The sequence below is a fragment of the Pelophylax lessonae genome (genome assembly GCF_965119305.1).
Source record: "Pelophylax lessonae genome assembly, chromosome: 2".
Classification (NCBI taxonomy): domain Eukaryota; kingdom Metazoa; phylum Chordata; class Amphibia; order Anura; family Ranidae; genus Pelophylax; species Pelophylax lessonae.
In genome coordinates, this window is record NC_138769.1 from 625,933,304 (window position 1) to 625,959,188 (window position 25,885).

Consider the following 25,885-nt stretch of genomic DNA (forward strand, 5'->3'; position numbering starts at 1 on the left):
AACATGGGGAGGTGAGGGTTAGGTACGACTTTACCAAGTACTGACAAGGCATAGCTGTTTCTGCTAACTAGTGCTGAAATAGCCGCCAACAGCAACTGTGACATACAGATCAGGACCTCAGGAGTCAAATCGTCAGCAGGTCCCATCCCTAAATGCCTGGTGTGGGTTCAGTAAGGAAGGACTCCTGTACTTCCCTGGCCTTATACACAATATTATTGATTTTTTACCCTACATTAAGATTAAACTTGTACAGCTATCAAATAATACACACTAGGGCTGCCACGACGCGTCGACGTAGTCGACTACAAAAAATCGTCGACGTGCGTAAAAAGCGTTGACGCGTCAGCACGTGACGTGACGTCACACGCATCTCGCGCAAGTTGCATTAAAATAGCGGAACAGCAGCGGTAATGGCGACATCTGATCCTGGGGGAGAAAAAGCCAGCAGCAGCAGCGGTTCCACGTCCAGCAGCAGAGTACCAGTACCACAAAAGGCTTCCAGCAGCAGTTCCAGCAGCACAGTTCCAGTACAAAAGACAGCGAGAGCCCGATCACGGTCGTCAAGGGTATGGGAATACTTTCAGCAGAGGCCAAATAAAATGGTCCTTTGTTCCCTTTGCAAAAGTGAAATGGCATACCACGGCAGCACAACTGCTATGCACGAGCACCTCAGAAGAAAGCATCCTGGCAAACTGACCACAAAGGACGAGCCATCTTTGTAAGTACTAGTACTACTAATTTCAACAATATTAATTAATGCATTGCATTGCTAGCTGATGATTGCTTAGGCCGGGCCAGCTCACTTTTCTTTAATGGACTACAAGGCATTTTGCATTTGCAGCCCTCAGTGTCTGTCTTGTGGATCCCTCAGGTCATGATTGACAACAAGTGCAATGATCTGACCATGACCACCAGCACACCTGAGAGCTATTTTGACTGTCACTGCACTCTGCAGCATTATTAATTACAACATTGGCCATGGATATCTCAAAATTCTACTAGAAAAAATACAATTAATATTGTTAGCATTGAGGCTGAGCATTCATAGATGTGTAAATTGATAATGTTATTAATTATTATTATTATTAATTATTATTATTGTTGTTTTTCCTCAGGAAGAGGCAAAGCTGTGTACAAGATTTTTTCTTTCATAAAAAGGATGTCACTGCTTGCACACCCCAAGTGGCCATTACACTTACCAATAGCATACTCAACATGATTGTAAAAGATATGAGACCTCTTTCTATTGTAGACGGTCAAGGATTTCGTGAGATGATCAGCACATTTTACCCAGGGTACCCACTTCCCTCCAGGTCCCATTTCACGAAGCTGATGGAGAGGAAATATGAGGAGAATTTTGAAAGATTGAAAGCGTCAATCAAAGATGTCAAATCCAAAATAGCTCTCACCACAGACGCATGGACCAGTATTGCCACAGAGGCATACTTGGGTGTCACATACCACTTCATTAATGAAGACTGGAAGCTTACATCCTACAATCTGACCACTATGCCACTTGAAGATCGCCACACAGCTGAAAACATTGCTAACTGGGTGGAAAAAGCAGCTGAGAAGTTTGAGATATCCATGGCCAATGTAATTGCAGTTGTTCATGATAATGCTTCAAATGTTGTCGCTGCTCTGCGTATTTTGGAAGAAAAGCTTTCTGGCATCTCTTCTCTCAGGTGTGCTGGTCATACATTGCAGCTAGTTGTCAACCATGCCCTGAGGGATCCCCAGATCAGCAAGACACTGAGGGCTGCGAAGTGCCTTGTGGAACATTTTAAAAAAAGTGAGCTGGCCACTACAAAGCTTAAAGCAAAGCAACAACAAATGGGTACCCCTGATCATGCACTAATAAATTATGTATCTGTAAGATGGAACAGTACTTTACACATGATCAGTCGCCTGCTTGAACAGAGGTGGCCTGTGACTGCCACACTTTCCGATCCTGATGTCACACCACGAGGAAAGCGCTTCCTGGATTTAAAACATGATCAGTGGAGCTTACTTGAGGAAGTGGAACAAGTCCTGAAGCCTTTTGAGTGTGCTACTGTTTTCTTGAGTGGAGAGTCCTATGTGACTGGTTCCGCTCTACCTCCTTTGGTAAAAGGCCTCCAGAAATCCATACAGAGCACAATTTGCGAGACAGCGGCAGTCAAGGCTTTCCAAAATGTTGCTGCACAGGAGATGACCACAAGATGGGAGAGGGAAACTAAATTCAGAGATGACGGAGGAGAAAAAATGGATTTTTGTAAAATCTTACCGTAAAATCCTTTTCTCTTAGCTCATTGACAGAGGTAGTCCTTGGTGATTTAGCACCTTCGGGTTATGCTGCCCTCCACAGGAGTAGGACTAGACAGGAAATAAAAATGCTCTGGCCACACCCTAGGGGCAGTCCCCGAGGGTATATTCTCTCTCTCTCTGCCACAGCAAATCAGTTAAGTCACAAAGCAGTGTTTAGAGAATTTAACCCAACCCAACTCCGAAACAGAGGGGCGGGTACTACGTCTGTCAATGAGCTAAGAGAAAAGGATTTTACGGTAAGATTTTACAAAAATCCATTTTTCTCTATCGCTCATTGACAGACGTAGTCCTCGGTGATTTAGCACCTTCGGGACGTCCCAAAGCAGTACCACAAATGAGGGGTGGGAAAAAATGGAAATTAAATTCAATCTAGAAGGCCCAACCGGTGCCAACTAGAAGTTTTACAATGCTCATCCTCAATGATGAGACTCAACAAAAAATTTTTCAACAGAAAAAATCCTCGAGGTAGACCTCCTGTCTCCTCAAATTGCGGCCTGCAAAACCTTGCGGCCAAATGAGGCATCCGCCGATGCCATCACATCAATTTTATAAAATTTTGTAAAGGTATGTACCGACGACCAGGTGGCCGCCTTACATACCTGGACCACTGACGCCTGATGGCGGAAGGCCCAGGAAGTACTGAGCGCTCGAGTGGAGTGCGCCCTAACAGGGAACGGAGGACTCCGACCCTTAATAGAATAAGCCTGTACCACCGTCTGTCTAATCCATTTGGCGATAGTCGCGGCAGATGCAGGCAACCCCTTTCTGGGGCCATCCGTGATCACAAAAAGTGAATCCGTCTTACGGAACGATTCCGTAGCCTTCAGGTATACCCTGATTGCCCGAACCACATCCAAGGAATGCAACGCATGTTCCCGATGATGATTGGGCTGAGGACACAAGGAAGGTAGTACAATATCTTCATTCAGATGAAAATCTGAAACCACCTTAGGAAGAAAGGATGGCTTAGGATGAAGTACTACCTTATCCCTATGAATCACTAAGTATGGGGACTGGCATGATAAAGCAGCCAGTTCTGACACCCTGCGTGCAGAAGTGATAGCCACCAAGAAGGCTACCTTCTGGGATAAAGTAAGCAAGGGAATCTCCCTGATGTTTTCAAAGGGAGGTTTCTGTAGAACCGACAAAACCAAATTAAGATCCCAGGGCGGTAAGGGCGCGCGGACTGGTGGAGCCAGGTGCCGCACCCCCTGGATGAAATTCCGCACCAAGGACTTAGTAGCTAAAGGCTTCTGAAAGAAGATTGCTAATGCTGAAACTTGACCCTTGATGGTGCTCAAGGCTAGTTTCTGCTCAACCCCTTTTTGCAGAAAGGCCAATATTCGGGTCACCGAATAGGTACGTGGAGGAATCCCTAAAGATTCGCACCACGCGATATAAGTCTTCCATGTGCGATAATAGACCTTGCTGGAAGTCGCTTTCCTTGCTTTAATAAGGGTAGGAATAACTGAAGCTGACAACCCTCTGTCCTTCAGTACCTGGGTCTCAATGGCCAGGCCATTAAAACCAGCGACTGTAAAACACGATGGAAGATTGGTCCTTGAGACCGCAGACACTCCCTTGGGACGAAGTTCCCAAGGAACGTCCGCGACTCGCATGTCCAAGTCGGGTAGATCGGCTTGACGAGGCTAGCCTAGAATTTCTAGGACCACTGGCGCTGACTGGATCTGAACCAGGCGGCCCTAGAGCTATCTGGTCCCGACCATCCGACAAAGTCTGATCGTTCTCCGTTCCCACACATTTATCAGACACCTGATTCCTATCAGGAACGGTGATCTCTCCTGGTTGAATCTCAGGGACCGAAGTCATCTGGCTAGAGGCTTCTTGGTCTGTCTGTTCAACCGGATCCGATTCTTGTGGGGAACTGAGACTAATCTTTGGAAAAGGTAAAGAAAAAGATCTTTTCAGGGAACGGTAACTACCGCTCCCTGTAGTACTTAAATGTTGGAAGGGAAGAATCGCACCGGTAGCAGTGGTCGATGCTCGATCTAATGCCCTGAATACCGGTGAAAACGTCCCCCCACCCTCAAGCCGGGTGGGGGCGCACCTTCAGGCTGTGTAATCCTTTGCTTCAGGTTTGGCTGAGTCGGTCTTTTGTTTGTCCGACCAGCCCTTCTTGAACCCTCCTGGAGGAGCCTTGCCCTTCCCGCTTGCAGCAGTCGGGCGCACAAACCCTTTATGGGCGGTAAACAAAGGTCCCCGCTTGTTACGAGGTCCTTTAGCTTTAGCAGCCTGTGGCAAGAAAGTGCTCTTGCCCCCAGTGGCATCCTTAATGATCTCATCTAGGGTGGCCCCAAATAGGCGATTCCCCTGAAATGGGAGATTCGTCAAGGTCTTTTTGGAACCTAGGTCTGCTGACCAGCATTTTAACCACAGCACACGTCTGAGGATTACCGCTGACATAGATGCTTGCCCTAATAGGGGAGTAGTATCCAAGGCTGCGTCACAGACGAACTGTAGTCCTTGTATAATCTGTTCCATTAATTCAGATGTTCCCTGGGGGATATCTTTCCCCCTCAGGTCTTGGCGTACCAATCTCGCCCATTCCGTTAGTGTCTGGGAAACTAGACCAATAACAATTACTGGTCTAAATGCTGACCCTATCAGGGAGAAGATAGTGCGGGACTCCGCTTCCACCTTTCGATCCACCGGATCCTTAAAGGACGAAGTGTCCTCCACTGGGATAACCGTGGCTTTATTCAGCCTGGAAATAGGTGGGTCCACCACCGGTGGAACCATCCATTTCTTGATGAGGGATTCCTCAAACGGATAGCGTCTAGCAATACGCTTGGAAATAGTAAAGGTACGCTTAGAATGCTCCCATTCTACCTTAATTTTGTTATCAAAACACTTGGGTACAGGAAAAACCTTCACCGTTTTGATGGGCTTGTTAGTACCAAAGGGAATCTCTGTTTCAGTTGCCTCTGCCGGTAAAACCTCAAGTCTTAAGGTTTCCCGCACCGCCACAACTAGTGCGTCCACCAATGCTTCTTCCCGAATTATGGCAGATGAATGAACGTCCTCCTCACTGTCTGCCCCTAGGGTGTGGCCAGAGCATTTTTATTTCCTGTCTAGTCCTACTCCTGTGGAGGGCAGCATAACCCGAAGGTGCTAAATCACAGAGGACTACGTCTGTCAATGAGCGATAGAGAAATATATGTCTTATTGCAGCAGCCCTGGACCCCAGATTCCGCAAGCTAAAATTCCTGCTAGCAGAGGATAGTTTAAAAGTTCGCCTCAAGGTCCAAGCTCTTGCTCTTGAAGAGAAAAGAAGATATGAGGAAGAGCAAACACATCAACGTCAATGTGAGGAACAGGTTCAGTCAGCCAGTGCAATGAGTCCAGACATGAAACTTTCAGAAAAGAGGCAAGTGGACTCTTTGCTCGGTTCAGATTCAGATGAACACCACAGTAATGGTGAGGATGACACTGGTCACATCCAAGATCCAGAAATTCACAGTGAAGTTGTGAGGAATGAGATACACATGTACTTTAGTGTGCAGGCCATTCCAAAGGAAGACAATCCACTGAAATGGTGGAAGGAAAATGAAGGGAGGTTTCCCATCTTGGCCATGCTGGCAAAGAGTTACTTGTGAGAACAGCCCGTAGCAAAATCACATAAAGCGCAGGGCTGCATGACTGGGCAGTCAGGGGGAGCTGGTTTAGGCAGGGCAATGTCCGGTCTTTCATAACAGACCCATCTCCCAGCAGATAGGGGGTCTCATTACAGGGGGTGGGGCTACTGGGAGGTCAGGTAAGGACCACCTTTACCTGGCCGCCATTTCAAGCGTGGCCAAGGAAGCAAGAACATCACCTTTACTTCTTCACAACAACAATAGCCTGATCTGTAATGGCCAATGCTGAAGCGCTGAGACTACAGCTGAACGAGATGGCTGCATCTATGGGCGCCGACTGGCTACAGCAGCAGGTCTCTTACCTTATGGGAGCTGCAGCTTCTACCTCGGGGAATCCCCTGGCAAGACGCGCTCGGCGGGCACGACCCCCGGTTCGCTTTAGCCCCTCATCGGAACATGGAGGGGACGGTTTTGTGATCCCATGCTCTCTGACTCAGACCCCGCCCGTGGCCGATAATTTACGTTCTGCTCATATTCACTCTGCTGTGGTTGCGGAAAAAATCACCAAGGAAGTTTCCTTGGGTCGCATGGCCGGTCCATTTTCGCACCCACCCTTACGGGATTTCGTGGTGTCCCCATTGGGTGTCGTTCCTAAGAAGGAACCTAACAAGTTCCGCTTAATTCACCATCTCTCCTTCCCCAAGGGCGGGTCTGTTAATGATTTCATTGATCCAGAGGCCAGCTCAGTATCGTACACCTCTTTTGATGCGGCTGTTTCTTGGGTACGGCATTACGGGCGGGCTCCCTCATGGCTAAGACGGACATCGAATCAGCCTTTCGGCTGTTACCGGTCCACCCCTCCAGCTTTCACCTGTTAGGTTGCCAATGGGCGGGTTCTTATTATGTCGACCGTTGCCTTCCCATGGGGTGTTCGGTTTCCTGCGCCCTATTTGAAGCTTTTAGCTCTTTTGTGGAATGGGTGGTCCGAGACGTGGCGGGAGCCAATTCGGTCGTCCATTATTTGGACGATTTCTTATGTATTGGTCCTCCATCATCCAAATTATGTGGGGTGCTGCTGGCCACTGTACAGCACATTGCAGAGCGTTTCGGCATCCTTCTTGCGGCGGACAAGAAGGAGGCTCCCACGCCTATGATTAAGTTCTTGGGAATTGTCATAGATTCTCAGGCAATGGAGTGTCGTTTGCCGGACGATAAGCTGTTTTCTCTAAAGGAAGAAGTTCGGCTTGCATCGGGTAAGCGTAAGCTCCGATTGCGCGAGCTGCAGTCTTTGATAGGCAAGTTGAACTTTGCTTGTCGTATTATGCCAATGGGCAGGGTTTTCAGCTGTCGGCTCTCGGCTGCCACTGCAGGGGCACGCTCGCCTAATCATTTCATTCGCATAACCAGGGAACTGTCGGACGACTTACAGGTGTGGCACGCCTTTTTGGGGGCGTTTAACGGTCGCTCGCTCTGGATGAATGGGCCGGTTAGCAACTGCGACCTGAATCTCTACACCGACGCAGCGGGCTCCACCGGTTATGGGGCCTTTTGTCGCGGCCAGTGGAGTGCAGAGCGCTGGCCAACAGCATGGCGTGAGGCGGGCTTCTTGAGGAACTTGGTCCTTCTTGAGCTCTTTCCGGTGCTGGTTGCCCTGGAATTATGGGGCGAGTGGTTCAAGAATAAGAAAGTTAGACTCCACTGTGATAACATGGGGGTGGTCCAGGTCATCAACTCACTCTCTGGTTCTTCGCCGCCAGTGGTTAGGCTTTTACGTCACCTTGTCTTGCGTTGCCTTCAATTGAATGTATTTTTGTATGCGGTGCATATTCCGGGGGCAAAAAACTCGATGGCTGACGCTTTATCCCGCTTTCAGTTGGACAGGTTCAGGGAGTTGGCGCCGGAGGCGGAGCAGCTCGGAGCCCCTTGTCCACAGCGGCTATCGACTTGGCATGCATACCGCAGGGTCTGGCAAGAGTGGTGGGAGCTTCTTCAGCGGGCGGGCTTGGACATGGTCAGCTCTGAGATTAGAACTGTAGTGATTTACTTCATCTGCTTGAATTTTTCGGGGGGAGTATCGGCTTCGGCCATTAATCGCAAGTTGAGTGCTTTAGCTTTCCTATTCAAATTGTGGGGCTTACCGGATTTCACAAAAGATTTTTTGTTGAAGCAGGCCCTACGGGGTTATAGAAAGGGTTCACGCCGGCCTGACGGGCGCCGACCTATCACTTTTGAAATTCTGGGGGCTTTTTATTCAAGCAAACAGGTTCCATTTGTTCTTCGGCTTACGAGGGCCTCTTATTCCGTGTGGCTTTTGCTCTAGCTCTCTACGGGGCTCTCAGGGTGGGCGAATTGGTGAGCCCGTCTAAGTCGGCCCAGGGGGGCCTGCTGGCAGCAGACGTTCGCTGCAATCATGCCACTGTGTCTCTTTTCATCCGCCGCTCAAAAACGGATCAGACGGGTAAGGGAGTTCGCTTGCAGCTGCTTCGGGTGCAGGGATCACCCATTTGCCCTGTTTCGGCTGTACTAGAGTACTTGCGTTTTCGCCCTCCTGGGCCTGGTTCTTTTCTTAAGCACGCTGATGGTGGGGCTCTGTCCCGTTTTCAATTCATTACGGTTCTCCGCCGCTGTCTGACGGCAGCAGGATTGGAGGCTCGCAGCTACGCCTCGCACTCCTTTCGCATCGGGGCGGCCACGGAAGCCGCCAGTTGGGGGTTGGAGGATTCCATTTTGCAGCGTATTGGCAGGTGGGAATCTGACCGGTATCGGCTTTACGTCCGCCCTCACTTGGTTTAAAAAATATGCTTGGTACACGTGGCGGGGGTGGGAAAAGAGCTTTTATGTTGCTTTCAGTTATGGGTGTTAGAGCGTACCGTTACTTACGTTCGTGCTCTTCCATTTGCTTCATTTCTTTACAGATGCTGCGTGCCTCGTATGGATCTTGGGCCACTCCTACGTATACTGGGGGGCCAGGAGGGCGGACGTTAGACATGAAGGACGTCAGTTAGGTTTCCCCCGGTGCGAGGCCAAGGTCCGGTGGATAGGCATTTCAGGCATGTTATGGCACAGGGTGGTACCCGAGGTACATAGGGTCGCTCGCTGGGACAGGGCCCCTGACGTGCTGGTCATCCATTGCGGGTGGCAACGATCTGGGGGTCCGGTCCTGTCGCCATCTCATCCGGGATGTCAAGTTTGATGTCCTACGGTTGAGGACGGATTTTCCGGACATGGTGGTGGTTTGGTCGGACATTGTTGGCCGATCCTCATGGCGACTCGCCCGGTCAGTGGAAAAACTCAACAAAGCCAGAGTGAAGGTCAACAAAGAAGTGGGCAGGTTCATTGTGCGCAACGGGGGTGTGGTGGTCAGGCACAGAGAGCTGGAAGTGGATACCTGGCGCTACCTTCGCCACGATGGGGTACATCTGAATGCGGTGGGCATCGACCTATGGGCACTGGGTTTACAGGACGGGGTACAGAGGGCCTTACGGGTTTGGCGGGGCACAAAGGTGTGAGGTGGTCCTACTTTGTGCCGGTGGCGGTGGGGTCTTTTGAGGTGGGTAAAATAACATGCTATTTTATCAGTTTAGGGACCCATCTAAGGTATGGAGTCACCTCTGGAATGCCAGTTAATGGCGGTTTTAACTGGAAGGTAAAAATGGTGGTATCTGCTGAATATCGAGGTCGTCCCCGAGCCGGAGGGTGCGGCTGGGGACCAAGAAAATAGTTAAGCAGATGATTGATAATTGGTGCCTCCAAAGATCGGCAACCTCAGTTTTTCTTGTCATTGTATTATTTGTTTCCGGATTTAAGGAAGGTTTGGTATAATTTGTTTTGGTTTTTAATAAACGGCCATTACGGCCAATATTTTACTGCAAGAATTGTGTTTGCCAATTTTTATAGATAATGGGGGTAGCAATAAGGGGGGTTGGATCAGGGCTGGAGGTTTGGGTCCAAGAGCACATCTGAAGTGCCTTAGTCATGTGCCTGCAACATCAACCCCATCTGAAAGGCTTTTCTCAGTTGCTGGCAACATTGTGACTAAAAAAAGAGCAAGCCTAACTGCAGAGCATGTCGATATGCTAACCTTCCTCCATTGCAATGCTATATTATAGGTACAGGCCCCCAACCTGTACCTGTTGCACTCTCTTGGGTTGTATTGTTGGACTTCTTTAAACTACAAGATGGCTGTTGGCTGCCTTTAGTTAATCTTTCCTCAGTATTGGCCATTATAATTTGCACAGTGTTGAGCGGTGCTTGCTTTTTGTTGGACTTGGCTCCTTTAAAACTATGTTAGTTTTTAGGTATGTTTTACATTTACAAGTAACACACACACCAAAAAAAATACTGGTCAACAATAACACTGTATATGGAAAACATACCTAAAAAGTAACCAAGTTTTAAAGGAGCCAACTAGTCCAACAAAAGCACTGCTCAACACTGTGCAAAAGTAATGGCCAAAAATAATGGCCAATACAGCAAAAGATTACCTGAAGGCAGAGAGCTGACTTGTAGTTTAAAGAAGTTAAAGTGTTAGGCAGATATGGCATTTTCATGCCTGATGCCCTAAAGTGTTTGGCACTTTATGTGTCTCTTGTATTTTTGCACAGTTGCACAAGTTAGTGTTGTTGAGCACTGCAGTGCTTTATAATTTATATGGCATTTTGAATGCTTTTGGTTTTGAACTAATGGCATTATTCCTGCCTGATGTTAAAGTGTTGTTTACATTTTATTTTTGCCACTGAAACTTCAACCACATTGAAGTATTTTTTGGAAAAACTTTAATAAAAGTTGAAATATTATATTAGAAGTTGTACGTATCATTTTTTGTAAAGTTATTCAAAGGATTATTTAACTAATCAAAGAAAGAACACTAGATTAAGCAAAAAAACAAAAAATTTAAATAATCGTTAGATTAGTCGACTAATCGTAAAAATAATCGATAGATTAGTCGACAGACAAATTAATCGTTAGTTGCAGCCCTAATACACACTATTGAAAGGGAAAACACACTTCAGAAAATATGCAGCTCCTGGATGATAGCCATTTAGGACACCTCTCCTTTTTTACCTTCATTGTTCATTCATTGCTCATTGGTTGTATGAGCAACACCTCTACTTTCCTTCTCATATCTGAAGTCCATTTGTTAGTTCTCTAGAAATCTCAGCTCAGTCTCGCATACATGCAGAAACACACACTTATTCCTCTCTGTGTTTGAAAATAGGGGTATACTGCGCAATTCACTGCCAATATTTACCTGTCAGAAAATTTATGGCCAAATGATATCCAGTCTTTCTCAATCAGCACCTAAAGACAGAATGAACAGAACATTTTTAATGTAAGACAGCAGGAGATAGTTCACTTCTTATGGCACTACACAAAAAAATAGCTGTATTTTTATTACGATTTCTTACTTTTAGAAATGATCCTAGCTAAGTGCTATTTATTCGAGTCATTTTACATTTGACCTGACATTGAAACATAACCCTGATGTAACAAAATTCAATCCCTTGCTGTGTGAAATCAGCTAAGATTGGCTTTTGCAGGAAAAGTGTAGATTTACATATAAATACAGCTGCTGACCGCTCTGGCTCCCCTGAATGACATGTGGTTTTCACTTCAAGCAACCATTGCTTATGTATGGTTTCATCATCAGGCGCTCAGTGTGCATTGCCTAGGTTTGTGAGAGAAGTCATTTAAATTTTACCCATAACGCAGCCTGTCCTTAGCATTTATATTGGGTAGACTCCCCTGCACTGGTTTACAAATGCTTGTAGTCAGCCATAAGAAACATATAAAAGGTAAGAATTACTGTATAATTTTCTTTTTGGTGTGCTGTGTGAATTGGACCCCCAACCAAGCACATAGTAGGGTTTTCACAAATCTGAAATCAAAAACACTTTTGGCATTCCTCACTGTTTCCAAAACCAAAAAAAAAAAAAAAAATTAGGCTGGAGTTGTTCTTTAACCCTTAACCACTTCAGCTCTGGAAGGTTTTACCCCCTTCCTGACCAAGCATTTTTTTGCGATACGGCACTGGTTATTTAAACGGACAATTGCGCAGTCGTGCGACACTGTACACAAATTTATGTCCTTTTTTCCCACAAATAGAGCTTTCCTTTGGGGGTATTTGATCACCTCTGCGGTGTTTATTTTTAGTGCTTTAAACAAAAAAACGCTGACAATTTTGAAAAAAAAAAAAAAAAAAACAATATTTTCTACTTTCTGCTAAAAAATCCAATAAGCGTATATTGATTGTTTTGTGCAAAATTATAGCATCTACACACCATGGGATATTTTTACTAGTATTGTCGGCGATCAGCAACTTCTAGCGGGACTGCGATATTGCAGTGGAGAAGTTGGACACCTGACACTTTTTGGGGACCAGTGACACTAAAAGCGATCAGTGCTAAAAAATATGCACTGTAACTGTACTAATGACACTAGCTGGGAAGGGGTTAACATCAGGCGCGATCAAAGAGTTAACTGGGTGCCTAAGTTGTGCTTACTCACTGTGTGGGAGGTGATTTGACTGGGGGAAGGCAAAGATCCATGTTCCTGCTTTGCAGAAACACAGGATCAATACCTTCCCTTCTGACAGAACGGAGTTATGCCTTGTTTACATAGGCAGATTGTCATTCTGCCTGTGTACTGTGTAATCGGCGGGTGCTGGCGGACATCGAGTCCGTGGTACCTACCGCTGGGCTCCCGCTGTGTGTAATCACAGTGGGAGCAGGTCGCTGGCAGCATGCGACCCAGACCCGGAAGTGTCAGATCACATACTAGGTACAAGATCTGGCCCTGCCACAGTAAATGTACGGTGGGCGGTCCACAAGCGGTTAAGGAGGAATTCCAGGCTTAACTTTAACTACTCTGAAAACTGTCCCCTACCCCCTCCTAACACCTATGCTTACTAACCTGTGTAAGAAAGATGTAGTTACTTACCTATTTTCAGAAGGTATCATTTTTAAAGTGGTTCTAAAGATTTAAGGTTTTTTACCTTAATGCATTCCCTACCTGAGTCTGATCTCGATCCAGTTCTCTCTCTGTTCTCTCCCTCCTCACTGTGCATGTTGATAGCAGTAGGAATCAATGCCTCTTACTGCTGTCAATCAAATCCTGTGAGGAAGAAGAGGGGGGCGGCGCAGAGCCACGTACTCTGTGTCTATAGATGCAGGTAGCCCGGCTCAAGATGGAGCCCACTTGAGTGCCCTCATAGGGAGTGGCTTTCTATGGGGGGCACTCGTCAAACAGGTGGAGCCAGGTGTGCCACAAAATACAAAGGATTCTGTAAATGGGCAGCAGAGGGAGGGACAGGCATAGCTGCTCTGTGTGTTTCTCTCCTCTCACAGCCGGAGTGTATCCTCCAGGAATGCAAAAAACCTGTCACATATACATATATATATATATATATATATATATATATATATGTAATAGAGAAAAGTATTGGAGGTGACATGCATCTAATTGGACCTAAAGTGATAAAAGGCTATGTTTTTTTTTTTTTATAAAAATAACAAACATTTTATACTTATCTGCTCTGTGCAGTGGTTTTACACAAAGCAGCCCTGATCCCTTTCTTGTGTCCCCTGCCGGAGCTCCTGGGCCCTCCCTCCTGCTGAGCACCCCCAGAGCAAGCAGCTTGCTATGGGGGGCAGTCCGAGCAGGCTTGCTCGCGAGCTGCTGCTCTATGTGTCCATTGGGACACGGAGCTGCGGCTCGGCCCTGCTCTGACTTACTACTGCCTCAGCCAATGAGGAGGGAGAGTCCCTGGAGAGAAGAGGCTTTTGTGGATCGCTGGATCAAGAAGGGGCTTGGGTAAGAATTAAGGGGGGGCTGCTGCACACAGACGTTTTATTTATCGAAATGCATAGAATGCATTAGGGTAAAAAACCTTCTGCCTTTAGAACCATTTAAACTTATTGAAAAGTTTCTGTATTCCTGGAATTCAGCTTTAACCGCCTCCTAACAGCATTCCTTATCTACATTACATCTACATTGGTTCCAGGTCAGAGACTTAAGATACTCCAAAAGCACTGAAGTGCAAACATTAAATAGACAGCCAGGGAACTAACATTTTCAAAAGGTCAGCAGTGGCAACATTCATACTTTTTTCATGACAGAGTCACTTTGACCTGAAAAGGCATTATTCTGCTCTCTCTTCCTTAAATACAAAATACAAGGCAGTAGAATGATCACAATAGTATTGTTCATATACATATCTGGACTGGACCCCTGCCTTGTATTTTGTATTTAGGAACGAATGCACACACTATACTATCATGATATATTTATTTTGTACAATTTATTTGGGGTTTTTTTATACGCCGTTCCCCTTTTTGCACAGCATCACTCATTTTTTTTTATCATGTATAATGGCCAATTAGATACGTATTGGTAGCTCCAATTATTGGCCAACACGTTTGTCCATTTGTTTAGAAGTTCTATGATTATTTCAAATATGCAATGATGGATGCTACCAAGACGGATCCTACCAAAAGAGACTGGCCTGTTACATTGATAGAATTTTCCATGTTATCACTGGTAGAATTGGACACTTTGAATATGTATTTATCTGTTCATTCACTTTTGTATGTTTATTTTATTTTTTTAAATTTCCTTGTTTATAGAAATGTATTGGTTCCCATGTGGATTTTATTTTTTTGTTCTTCCTTTTTCCTTCTATGTATCTAAATAGCTAATAATGTGTTTTTAAAATATTGATGTTTATGTGTCATGCAGGACATGTTCAGATAACCGATTCATCCAGGGCTGGCGCTACCTATAGGCAAGGTAGGCGCCAGCCTAGAGCGCACTATAGTCGGGGCGTTCCTGGCAGGGGTGGACTGGTCCGGGGCTGCTCCTCTGGCTTACTTAGCTGCACCACTCACCAGGCCTCTTCGCGCTGGCCCGAGTGTGCTGTACTGCGGCGGCCTATGGGTCCCCCCTCCTATGAGGTGCGCTCCTTCGCAGCAGCCTATTGATCCTCCCCCTGCCCTGGAAACCCTCTGGTGCCGAGAAAAGAGGAAGGGTGGAGTGCAGATACAGCGTTTGTGCCTAGACAAGCAGGGTATCTTGAGGAGCGGCTTGGTGGCTGGAGGAGCCTGACGATGGAGCCTGGAAGCCATGGAGAGGTAAGGAGGATCCACTGAAGTACATTGTACTGGGAAAGGGGGGGTGGTGTGGTGTGAGGTCTGTGTAGTAGTCAGTGTAGTGGTTAGTTAGTGGTCAGTGTAGTGGTTAGGTAGGTTGGTGTAGTGGTTAGTTAGTAGTTAGTGTAATGGTCAGTGTAGTAGTCAGGTAGGTCAGTGTAGTGCTCAGTGTAGTGGTTAGGTAGGTCAGCGCAGTGGTTAGGTAGGTCAGTGTAGTGGTCAGTATAATGGATAGGTTGGTCAGTGTAGTAGTTAGGTAGGTCAGTGTAGTGGTTAGGTAGGTCCGTGTAGTGGTTAGTGTAGTTGTTAGGTAGGTCAGTGTAGTGATTAGATAGGTCAGGGTAGTATAATGTAGTGGTTAGGTGTGTCAGTGTAGTGGTTAGTGTAATGGTTAGGTAGGTCAGTGTAGAAGTTAGGTAGGTCAGTGCAGTGGTCAATATAGTGGTTAGGTAGGTCAGTGTAGTGGTTAGATAGGTCAATGTAGTGGTTAGATAGGTCAGTGTAGTGGTTAGGTAGGTCAGTGTACTGGTTAGGTAGGTCAGTGTAGTGTTTAGGTAGGTCAGTGTAGTGGTTAGATAGGTCAGTGTAGTGGTTAGATAGGTCAGTGTAGTGGTTAGGTAGGTCAGTGTAGTGGTCAGGTAGGTGAATGGCTCTCTTTCTATGTGAGTTTTAAGGTCCTGAGGAAGCGGGTCATCAAACAAAACAAGTTTTTAAGTGTAACTCCTGCCAACAAAAAATTTTTTTTTTAGGTTTTTGGATAGCATAGGGAAGGGATAAAACACAAACACAAGGCCCGCGGGCCGAATGCGGCCCCCCAGGCCATTTCATGTGGCCCTCACACCTCTCCTGAAGCTGCGGCACCCCCCTTGTCTCTGTCCCCACCTTGTCTCTGTAGCCGGCAGCAGAGAGGACTGAACTCCTTTGCCAGATCCTGCACTCTTCTGTGCAGCTGCAGAAAGCCCCCCCTCCCCCCATTTCTCAGCAATTTGCAGCAGAGAGGAGGGAAGAACTCCTCCTACAGATCTGTGCAGCCGCAACACCACCTTGCCTTTGTTTTCCCTGGTCTCAGCAGACTCTGGAAGCCTACTCCAGCCCTCCTTTGGTTCTCCAGACCCTGCACTTCTTCCCAGATCCACACGCATCTTTTTTCCGGGCAGCAGCACAAGGTAAGGGAGTGCGTTGTGATGTAAGGAAGGGTGGGTGACACTTCACTTCTGATGGTGGGGAGGGGTGGTTTTTTGAGGGCAACCATAACGCTGATGTGGCCTGCGATTAAATTGAGTTTGACACCCCTGCTGTAACAATTGGTTTTTGAAAAATTTGGATTGTTGTGGAAACAAGGATTTTTGACAAAGCTCCAGTGGAGACACCTTTTTCCCATGATAACTCTTACAGGAGTGAAATTCCCTTTCCTCTCACTTCCTGTCTTCCTCTATTTGTAAGTAAGAGCCATATGTAAGTCTGATCTTTGTAACTCGGGGACTGCCTGTATTTTAAATTTATGTTCTTCCACTATTTTTACACCTAATCAATGGTTGAATCGGTGTCTGATTATATATTTCTTCCTTTATGAGATATGTTTTTAAATATGTGAATATTGTTGTAATATTTTTTTTGTTCTTTTCCTTGTTTCAGTGGTAGTTATAAGCATTGGAGGTATATCCAATGTCCCACTACATACATAATTCTTCTGCATGACTGTAGGAAGTAATCGTTGTTAAAGGAGGAAAACCTTTTACATTTTTTATGGAAATATTAAAATGATTTGCAGTGATTTGAAAATTAGAGTGCCTGTGAGTATAGTGTGGTGACTACAGAACTGAAGCGCCTCTTCTGTTTCTGGGAGAAGTTATCTGATCATACGGACAGGAACCCACTGTAGTAACTGAGCAGCATAAGGTGCTGTGACTGAAGGATAAAATAACACCAGACAAGTAAGATGAGAATTAAGCATGTCTGGAAAAGACAGCGGTCAGGATAGGGGACAGGCAAACAATCCGAGAAAACCAGGACAGAGGTCATAGGAGAAAGAAGTCCGGTTTAGGAAGTCAGGGCAGGTGATTATGCCTTATTCCATTTGTGTACAAGCTGTTGGCTGCTTATATGAACACAGACACAACTGTATTTAGAGCTTTGTGCTGTGCCTGAATAGTAAGGACTTGTATGCAGAGGTTTGGGGTGTACTGGGCACCATGTAATCATGTTCCCATGGTCAGGGGAAGTCTGGCTTTGCTAAGAATATGTTGCAGTCTCAACATTGACAGATGATACAATCAGCTTTTTTATTCACCTCACTGTGGCAAAGTGAACGCGTCATCAAAATATTTTGTTCCCAATTCATTTCTTTAGCAATGCACAAGATTGTCAGGAAGATACACAGGCTCCCTTTTTGCAACATCTATACCGGGAGGCCTAATGCCATTTTCCTTAGTTTGAAGTCAAATATTGCGACAATTTATTAATCATGCCTTATAGAGGCAGATTGCGTGTTCTAACCTTTGCTAGCTGCTTAGCCACATTCAAAAGTGTCAGTGACCACATACTGTATGAATAACTATAACAAAAAAGAAAAAAACAATTTTTTCTTTGCCAATGGACTTGACAAAGTGTTATGGGGGAAAAATTTAACTTTACCACTCATGGAGGAAATAGTTGGCTGCCATTGCTGACCACAATGCTTGTTGCCTGGCAGACCACAGTGTCTTTAAGTAGATCTAATATTGTTAATGGGATTTTAAATCAATAATACAAATTAGTCAACACTTCTCATGCCTATGCTCCTAAGAAGTGTGTAATTTAGCAGCTGATTACAGAAGAAAAAAGCCTAAATAACTGACTGCCAGGTGCCGTCTGCTATTCTTTGGTTGTGGGCAAACCATGTAACAAGCTTGGAAAGATGTTCCCAAGTATGCAATTGACCTGTTCTCTAGAAAGCAGTGTCATCACTGCAGTGGATGTAGCTGGACTCACCATAAAGCCTTTGATGGTTCTATAGAAAGGATCCATCAATAATGATCCCAGCGAACAGACTTGTGACGTGCGGTCCCAGCCATCAGAACAATGTACCAGTACGCTGGTATTCTCCTCATATATAGCCTGAGGAAACAAGCAATGATTTATTAACATTGTGATAATAAAAAGGCAGATAACTTTGTAAAGGTAAATAACATAATAATAGCAATGCTACAATTTCCAGTTATATTATTCATAATTTGCATTGAACTTGTGTTCGCTTTTTCAGATTTAAAGAAGCATTCCAGAGAAGGTATATTTTTACATAGTTACATTAGTAAATTTTGGACCAATGTAACTATGTACACACATACCTGGCCGATACCCCTGGAAGCTGGAAATCACTTAAGTAGACATTGCTACTGTAATGGTATTGTGCACTGGGACACCATTTTGTCATCACGGGCATCCATGTTGTCAGTAACACAGTCTAGCAAGCAAATGTGTACTCAGAGATATTTTCCTTCCCCCCCTCTCTCTCCTCAGAATTAATTAACTCCTGGAATGCAGGAAGTTTGGGCTTCAAACATTAGTATGCAAGGCTTCAAAAGAACACCTTATCTAAAAGCAGATGGTAGGACAGGCCAGGTTGTAAAGTCATAAACGAAGCAAACCTTATCTCAGAACAGATGTCCATTACGGCAACCAGGCTGTGTGGAATTCCACAGCAAATTGGTCATTAGGAAAATGACCACAGTTACACACAAATTCATAACTTTTTACCCAAACAAGATATGTCTCTAGAAAGTATATATTTGAATGCCAAATAAAATACTGAACGAAACGAGAGCATGCATGGTCATCCTATCACACATGAAGTAGAAAAATTATTCCCTGTATGATAAAAATATTCATATTTGATATCGTTTGAAAGCAAATTGCCTGCTAAGTGAGGAACTAGCTGTTTAAAGAATGTAACCCTTACATATTTCAAGATATGAATTCTGTTATAAATCTGTCTAAGCGGGAGGTTCCTTAGCATTTTTCTGAGCCTAGGGCCGCCCAGGGCCACTGTGTTTATTGGTCAAGGACCTCTGGTGACACCCCCTGCGATCTCAGAGAAAAGGAAAGAAGCAGATGGTTTTTGCAGTTCTTATTTTTAACATCAAGCAGTAACATCGCTCAAGGGAAGAACCGCTCACATATGCTCAGCTCTGAACCTCTGATAATACAAGGACTTTTGAATGCAAGTCTTTCCATTTCTACTTCTTTATCTATTCTTCTAAATTGCTGAATTGTGTCTCTATTTCTTTGTAACCCATTTTTCTGTAAATATTTTTATTTTGCACCAATTTTAACCTTTTTATTAAACCTTATTTTGAAAAGTGTTAATTTTGTCTCTAAGCTCTTAACGCAAGCTAACCAAAGAACCTGCCTCTTGGAAGAGCGCTACTGTATAGAATAAACTCTCTGAACATTCCTGTCTGAGGTGACAGTGTTTGTTACAGAGGATCATTCTAAAGTCATAATTGGTATCTCTAAAATTATGAGCGTCCGCTTGGCTCATCCTAACGTAGCGGTGGTGGCAGAGAAATGGTTAATTGCTTAATTAGCCCGGTGACAATCGCTCTCAGCCTGCTGGCATCTAGATTGTGGTCCCGCAAGCTGGACAATCTGTGTGCCGGGAGCAGCTGAGAGTGGCATTGTTACGCAAGTGACGGCAGGGTGAGATTGCCTGGTCTTTGGTCATGAGTTGGATGAGAAGGCCAGGGGTCTGATACCAGCCACCGTCACAGCTACTTCAGTGATTTACACTTGATTCTGGGCTATGTGCTGAGCTAATTGCATGATGTATTGTGAACATAGGAGGTCAGCTGCTCAGCACGGGCACCATTTACAGAATGCTTTGCATTTCATGAATGAATGCAAAGTGTTCTGTGATTCTGTGACATCAAAGGACACAAGACTTCTTGATTTATTTAATTCCATTGTAATGCATGCCGACATATGAATATTATAAAATCTGTGTACCTTGGCTAAGCAGACAGAAGCATCCATAACTGCTTTGATGTGGCGAAGCCATCCACAGTTCTCTAAGCCATTGAAAAAGTCATTTACAGAGAGATTTTTAGACCCACAAACTGAAACGAAAAAAAGAAAAAGGTTAATATTTAGTCACATAAATATTATTCCTGTAAAAAAGAACATGAGGGTAGTAGTAAAGACTTAAAGAGAAACAGTGCTTTTACCATGCAAACAGGTTAACCTTCATGCAGATCTCCACAGACACATGTATTTACCTTTCAAAGTCCCGTGTAAATGACACGTCACTGAAGTCAATAGAGTTCTGGATTTAGAAGTATAAAGAGAAGAGGGAGCACACTCATCTAAACGTAGGCTGTTTATTAAAAATGAAAAAAATAAGAATGATGTACTTGCTGCATTTGGAGGAATAAAGCATGTCAAGAGTTTGGCAGGTAAGCTGCTGGTTTGGTCTGCAGAGATCGGTAGGTAAATGGCTGGTAGCTTTATCTTCGGGCGGGAGTCCACTGGAGAACTGTGCGGAGTAGATGACAAACTACAGTGTGGAACGCAAGTCACCTCTTCAGGTGTTCAGGGTATGTTCGGCAGATTCTATGCAGTGAGTACATTCTTATTTATTTTAATTTTTAAAAAACAGCCTACATTTATATGTGTGCGCCCTCCTCTGTTTATACTTATAAGTGCACTAGGTAACTCAGGACCTGGATCATGAGGAGCAGCCCTTTATTTGCCCGGCATTAATATTTTAGACTTCTAGCGGCATTTGTTTCAGTGTCATCCCAGCCCCTTCCCTACATACAGTATACCAATGAGCCACTAGACAGCGCCATAGTCTTCATGTCTTTTCCAAGAGTTCTGGATTTCCCAGTGTCAAATGGCCGGCTTCTGTCGAACTGGCTGCAGTACACACTGGCGAAATGCTGGTTACTACTGAACGGACCGATGCTGCCTGACATATGGCCCCGTGTGTACGGGGGTTAAAGTAACTATTACTTTAAGTAACTACTAACTACTACAATGGAGCTTACCGCAGCAAACTCTTTTCTTACTCCCATCCCTGTAAAGAAAAGGAGATACTAAAAGAGAAATTATTAAACCTCTCTTGGGTTTCCAGGAAGGGAGAAAGGAGAACATCCCTATGTTTGAGATGGCATGATGCAAAACATTTCTTTTCAAATGGAACTCCAGCTTAAACCCTTTGGGCTTAGGGAAGACAGGAGGACATCCTTTACCCCACTATCCACTCTACCCAAAATGGTTTTGGATGGGGCTACAATATTATTAACAGTAAATTACAAAATAGCTTGTGTGGCATATACATTTGTTAAAGCTGAACTCCAGGCTGGAATCTAATTTTGCCCCATAACTCGTGTTGCCATACACAATTTAAATGTGATTTAATAAGTAAATACCTGGGAAAACCCAGTGACATCTTCACTATGAATGACGTCACTGGGTTTTCCCAGTTCATCAGCCGTGCGCTGTGACAGGAAGTGACATCAGCTCTTCACTAATTTCTCCTTCTGATGCTTGCCAATAGCTGCTCTGTCTCATTCATGAGACAGGGCAGCTATTGGTAAGCATCAGAAGGAGAAATTACTGAAAAGCTGAGGTCACTTCCTGTCACAGTGCACAGTTGATAACCCAAACTAAAATTTCCATCACGCAATGGAAAATATAGCAGGTAGAGGGTGTGAATGTGGGGGCAATGTGAGTGATTGGGGGGAGGGGGGGTTTGATGGGGTCCTTTGCATAGCCTGCCAATCGCTTACAGTGGGTGTGGATGGGCATGACAGACCAGAAATCTCCTGAATTGTCCATGAAGCAATGCAATTTTAGGTCTGAGATTCCTGGGCCCTTCACTCCAGTGACCAGCAATGTAATGATTTCACCACTCACTGCATAGGGACTAAACAGGCATTACAAGACCGGGGGCATGGAAATAGCGGAAACAGCAGGCATAGTGAGCAACAGTTGTACGAAACAGAAATGAAGGCGACTACACCATTATGGACCTTAACCGGGCGGGCATGTCAAGTTTTCTGGATTCTTTTTCTGGAATGGGAAATGGCAGTTCTCTTGTGAGTTTGACAGAGGACATCACTGCAGATGAGGTGGTTAAGGCTATTGATAAGCTTTCAATTAAGAGGTTTCCTGGGCCAAATGGACTGACAGCCCATTTTTATAAAGCACTTTAAAGGTTACTCTGGCCCCGTATTTGATGGAGGTTTTTAATGGCTGTCTGAGAGAGGGTTTGCTCTATCCCTACATGTGACAATCTGCGGTGATGCTTATGTCAAAAGGTAAAGATTCGTCGAGAACTGGTGGCCCATTAGCCTTCTCAATATTGATGGGAAGATACTGGCAAAAATAATTTTCTGGCGTTTATCGTCTGTAGCGGGCAGTTTACTTTCTCACCACTGTTCGTTCCAGGGTAGAAGCACTTTTTCAGCTTTGTTAGCTGTCCAGGAGGCCCTGGAACGGTGCAGGGCTACAGGCCGGAGAAAGTACTTTCTGACATTTGATCGGGCTAAAGCTTTTGATTGGGTCAATCATGATTACCTATGGCTGCTTCTTGGCAAGTATGGTCTGGAGGGGGGCTTTATTGATTGGCTGAAGATTGTACAGAGAGGCTGAAAGCTTCATGCTTATGAATGGTTGGATCAGACAGCCCTTTGGCTCGGACATGCATCAGGGGTGTCCTTTGAGTCCTCTGCTATACATGTTCGCAATTGATCCCCTTATCAGGAGGTTAGAAAGAGGCCCATTGTGTGGGGTGCCTTTGGGCATTCCTGTTGAGCCTCCTTTGAAGGTTGTGGCCTATGCTGATGACACGTCTGTTTTCATCACTGGGATAAAGGTGATGATGAAGCAGTATGCTGAGGCATCTGGCTCAAAAATCAATCAGGAAAGGATTGAGGTTTTCTGGATGGGAGAGAGAGGCCATGACTTAGATCCTCCCAGAGCCCCGGCAGGAAATTAAAGTATTAGGCATCAAATTTGGTCCCGGTGATTACGGCCTTGAAAGTTGGGAAAGCAGGCGGCAAGATGCCGATGCCAAGGTTGCCAGCTGGAAGGAATGGAGACTCTCTTACAGGGAAAGGATTGACCTGATTAAAACTCACCTGATACCGGTATTTCTGTATGTCAGCTTTGTCTGTGTTTTGCCAGTGTCTCTATATGCAAAGATCTTCATCTGTTTCTTCCAGCTGTTATAGGGGAATAAACTGAACCTCATTAGCCACTTGCCAACCACCCGCTGCAGTTTTACTGCGGCAGGCTGGCTCGGCTGCGCAAACCGATGTAGTACTACGTCGGTCACCCCTATGGTGCTGGGGGGGGGGCGAGCGTGTGCCGCCGGCAGCGCGCTTTAACCCCCACTAGGCAGAGGGGGAAGAAAGCTCTATTTGTGGAAAAAAAGGACATCAATTTTATTTCGGTACAGCGTCGCACAAATGCACAATTTTTTGTTAAAGTAACGCAGTGCCGAATCGCATAAAAATGGCCAGGTCATTAGGGGGCAAATCCATGGTAAATCTGATGGTATTTTTTCTTTGATGTTTTTGAAACATAATTTGGGTAATATGCTGGCAGAGGAACCACCTGGGTGGGTTGGTATTTTTCAGTCCTGGTTTAGGCCTTTTCTGCGAAGCTGGGAGATTGGTGCGCCAGTCAAAAACCTGAGGGTTCGACATGGTAAGCTCCTGGCTTAAGTTGCCCTATGCCTGAAAATGCTTCGGCAGTGGCGAGTGATAGCAGAAGAAATAAAGTCTCTTCCTAGGAATGCCCTGGAGAGGAGGGTTGTTGAATCTGCCTTTAGCAAGCCACTAGCCTTGAGGAATTGCCAAGGCCCCATTATGAGGAGGGTCTGCGTTCGATTCATCTGGATAGAATTCTTTTAAAGCTTTGGGATTGGGCCTGGCTCTCGTTCCATGGCAGACTCTATGTGAAGGGCAACTTGAAGCATCCCTCTGCGGAGAACCATGGTTGTCCAAGAGTGGAATGTGGTAGTGTGGAGTAGACAATGGACCATTTCTTGCTTCAGTGCCCCTTCAATATAGAAGTCTTTAAGCACATGGGTGGGGCTCTGGGTATCCCTTTTCCGCTTGAGTTATGCGGAGTGGTCGTGCGGGTCTTTTGAGAAGCATCTGGATTTTGATTTTGAAACACTTTTTCTAGTTAGCTTAGTAGTCAGTTACTTCACGTGAAATGCATGGAAAAAGTCCTTCCTGTTGAGGTGGTGGCGCACAATATTCTGAGTGAAGTTGGGATGATTCAAGGTCTTTAGAAGAACAGGTGGTGGCCGGGGGCCTGGACAATGGCGTGGAGGAATGTCAAGTCCCCATAGCTCCTGTCTGTCAGTCTCAGGGTGTGCGGCTTTTCTTTCTGTCCTTTCACATCCCCTAGGTTTTTAAAGATCACATATTTGAAAAAAGGCTGCATGCATGGGTTAAATGTGTAATAGTCTCTTAGCCTGGGGGTGTGTTAGGTGGAGGTTAGGGCTTTGTTGTGGTGCATTATTGTTATTATTATTATAACAACAACATATATCTTGGTTTGTATATTTAGTTCTGTGTATGTTTTTTCCTTGGCAAAAAAGCCAGTTTTTTTTTTTTTTATGCTGAAGCAACCTATTTTTTTGTTTGTTTATATATAATTGTATTTATTCTGTGTATATGTAAATGTGTTTTTATTATGTTATATATTTGTAAGATTTTTCATAAACAAAATTTTACACCATTATGAATGAATCGAATAAGGATATTTCAGTGGGTGAATATCTATATAGAAAAACAAAAAGATATTGCTAAAAGGTAAGAAATTACCTTTACAAAAAAAAAAAAAAAACATTTCTGCCTGGAGTTCACCTTTAATTTAACACACCCAGTATTTTCCTTCAAATAAGTCTCAGCCGAGTATCTTCAGGTATACACTGACCTCTAGTGGATACAACAAGACTTGCAAGTAAAAACTTTGGGGTCTTTAAAGTTAACAATATTACAATCTGCTAAACATCCCCCACAATAATCATTATTTTCCAGTATATATTCATTTTTGTTTTATTCTTTGTTTATAGAAAGGTATTAAACAATTTGGTCATGAAATGTGAGAAAACAAAAACAGCAGGAAGCGGCAATCACCCAATAAATACAGATCTTCAAGGTTTAGGACTTTTTGGTTTCTTTGGTTCTAAAACGATATGGGCATGCAAAGAATGTGGGTACACATTTTATGAATTTTATTATTTTCCTTGCTCTTTAACTACTTTTAAAACGTCATTATAAGGCTAAGTTCACATGTAGGCGTTTTGGGGCGTTTTTGGGGAGTTTTTCTGCTCTAGGATCAGCTCACAAAATGCCCAACAAGACAAATCCTATTCATTTCAATGGCCCCTGTTCACATCTGGGCGTTTTGACGTTTTAAGCAAAACGCCCAATGCTCAAAAAAGTACATGAGCTTCTTTTTGGGCAGATTACAGGCGTTTATATTTTTTTCCATTGGTCACTTGTCAACCTAAAAACGCCTGCACAAAAACGCCTGTAAAACGCCCATAAAAACGCCTTAAAACGCCTGTAATTAACAACGCCAAGATGTGAACGTAGCCTAAAAGAATACAAGTTTTTTTTTACAAACTTCTTAAAGCTGTTGTTACAAAAAAAACAAAAAAAACCCCCAAAACATCAAGGCAATGGCATAATGTGCTAGTATGCATCACATACTAGTACGTTATGAAATACTCACCTTGGAAAGAAGCCCTCCAGCGCTGTGCTGTCACCGCTGAGAGGGCTGACATCTTCCCCAGGTCTTTCTTCCAGGTTCGCACGCACTCTCTGGCCATGT

General features: G+C 44.7%; 1 protein-coding gene and 1 pseudogene across 2 annotated transcripts in view; one reads left to right on the forward strand and one right to left on the reverse strand.

Annotated features, from left to right (window-relative positions):
* Positions 1-25,885, reverse strand: part of MTMR6 (myotubularin related protein 6) — a 97,116-nt gene that overhangs the window by 15,294 nt on the left and 55,937 nt on the right. Inside the window, exons 8-10 of the mRNA XM_082246682.1 lie at positions 20,033-20,142; positions 18,020-18,145; positions 11,155-11,204 (exon numbers count right to left, since the gene is read on the reverse strand). Of these exons, the coding sequence (XP_082102808.1) occupies positions 11,155-11,204; positions 18,020-18,145; positions 20,033-20,142 (286 nt within the window). The remainder of the gene's footprint in view (positions 1-11,154; positions 11,205-18,019; positions 18,146-20,032; positions 20,143-25,885) is intronic.
* LOC309546736 lies at positions 6,826-9,412 on the forward strand (annotated as a pseudogene). Its single transcript has 2 exons — positions 6,826-7,156; positions 8,819-9,412. The product of its transcript is annotated as an uncharacterized misc_RNA (transcript).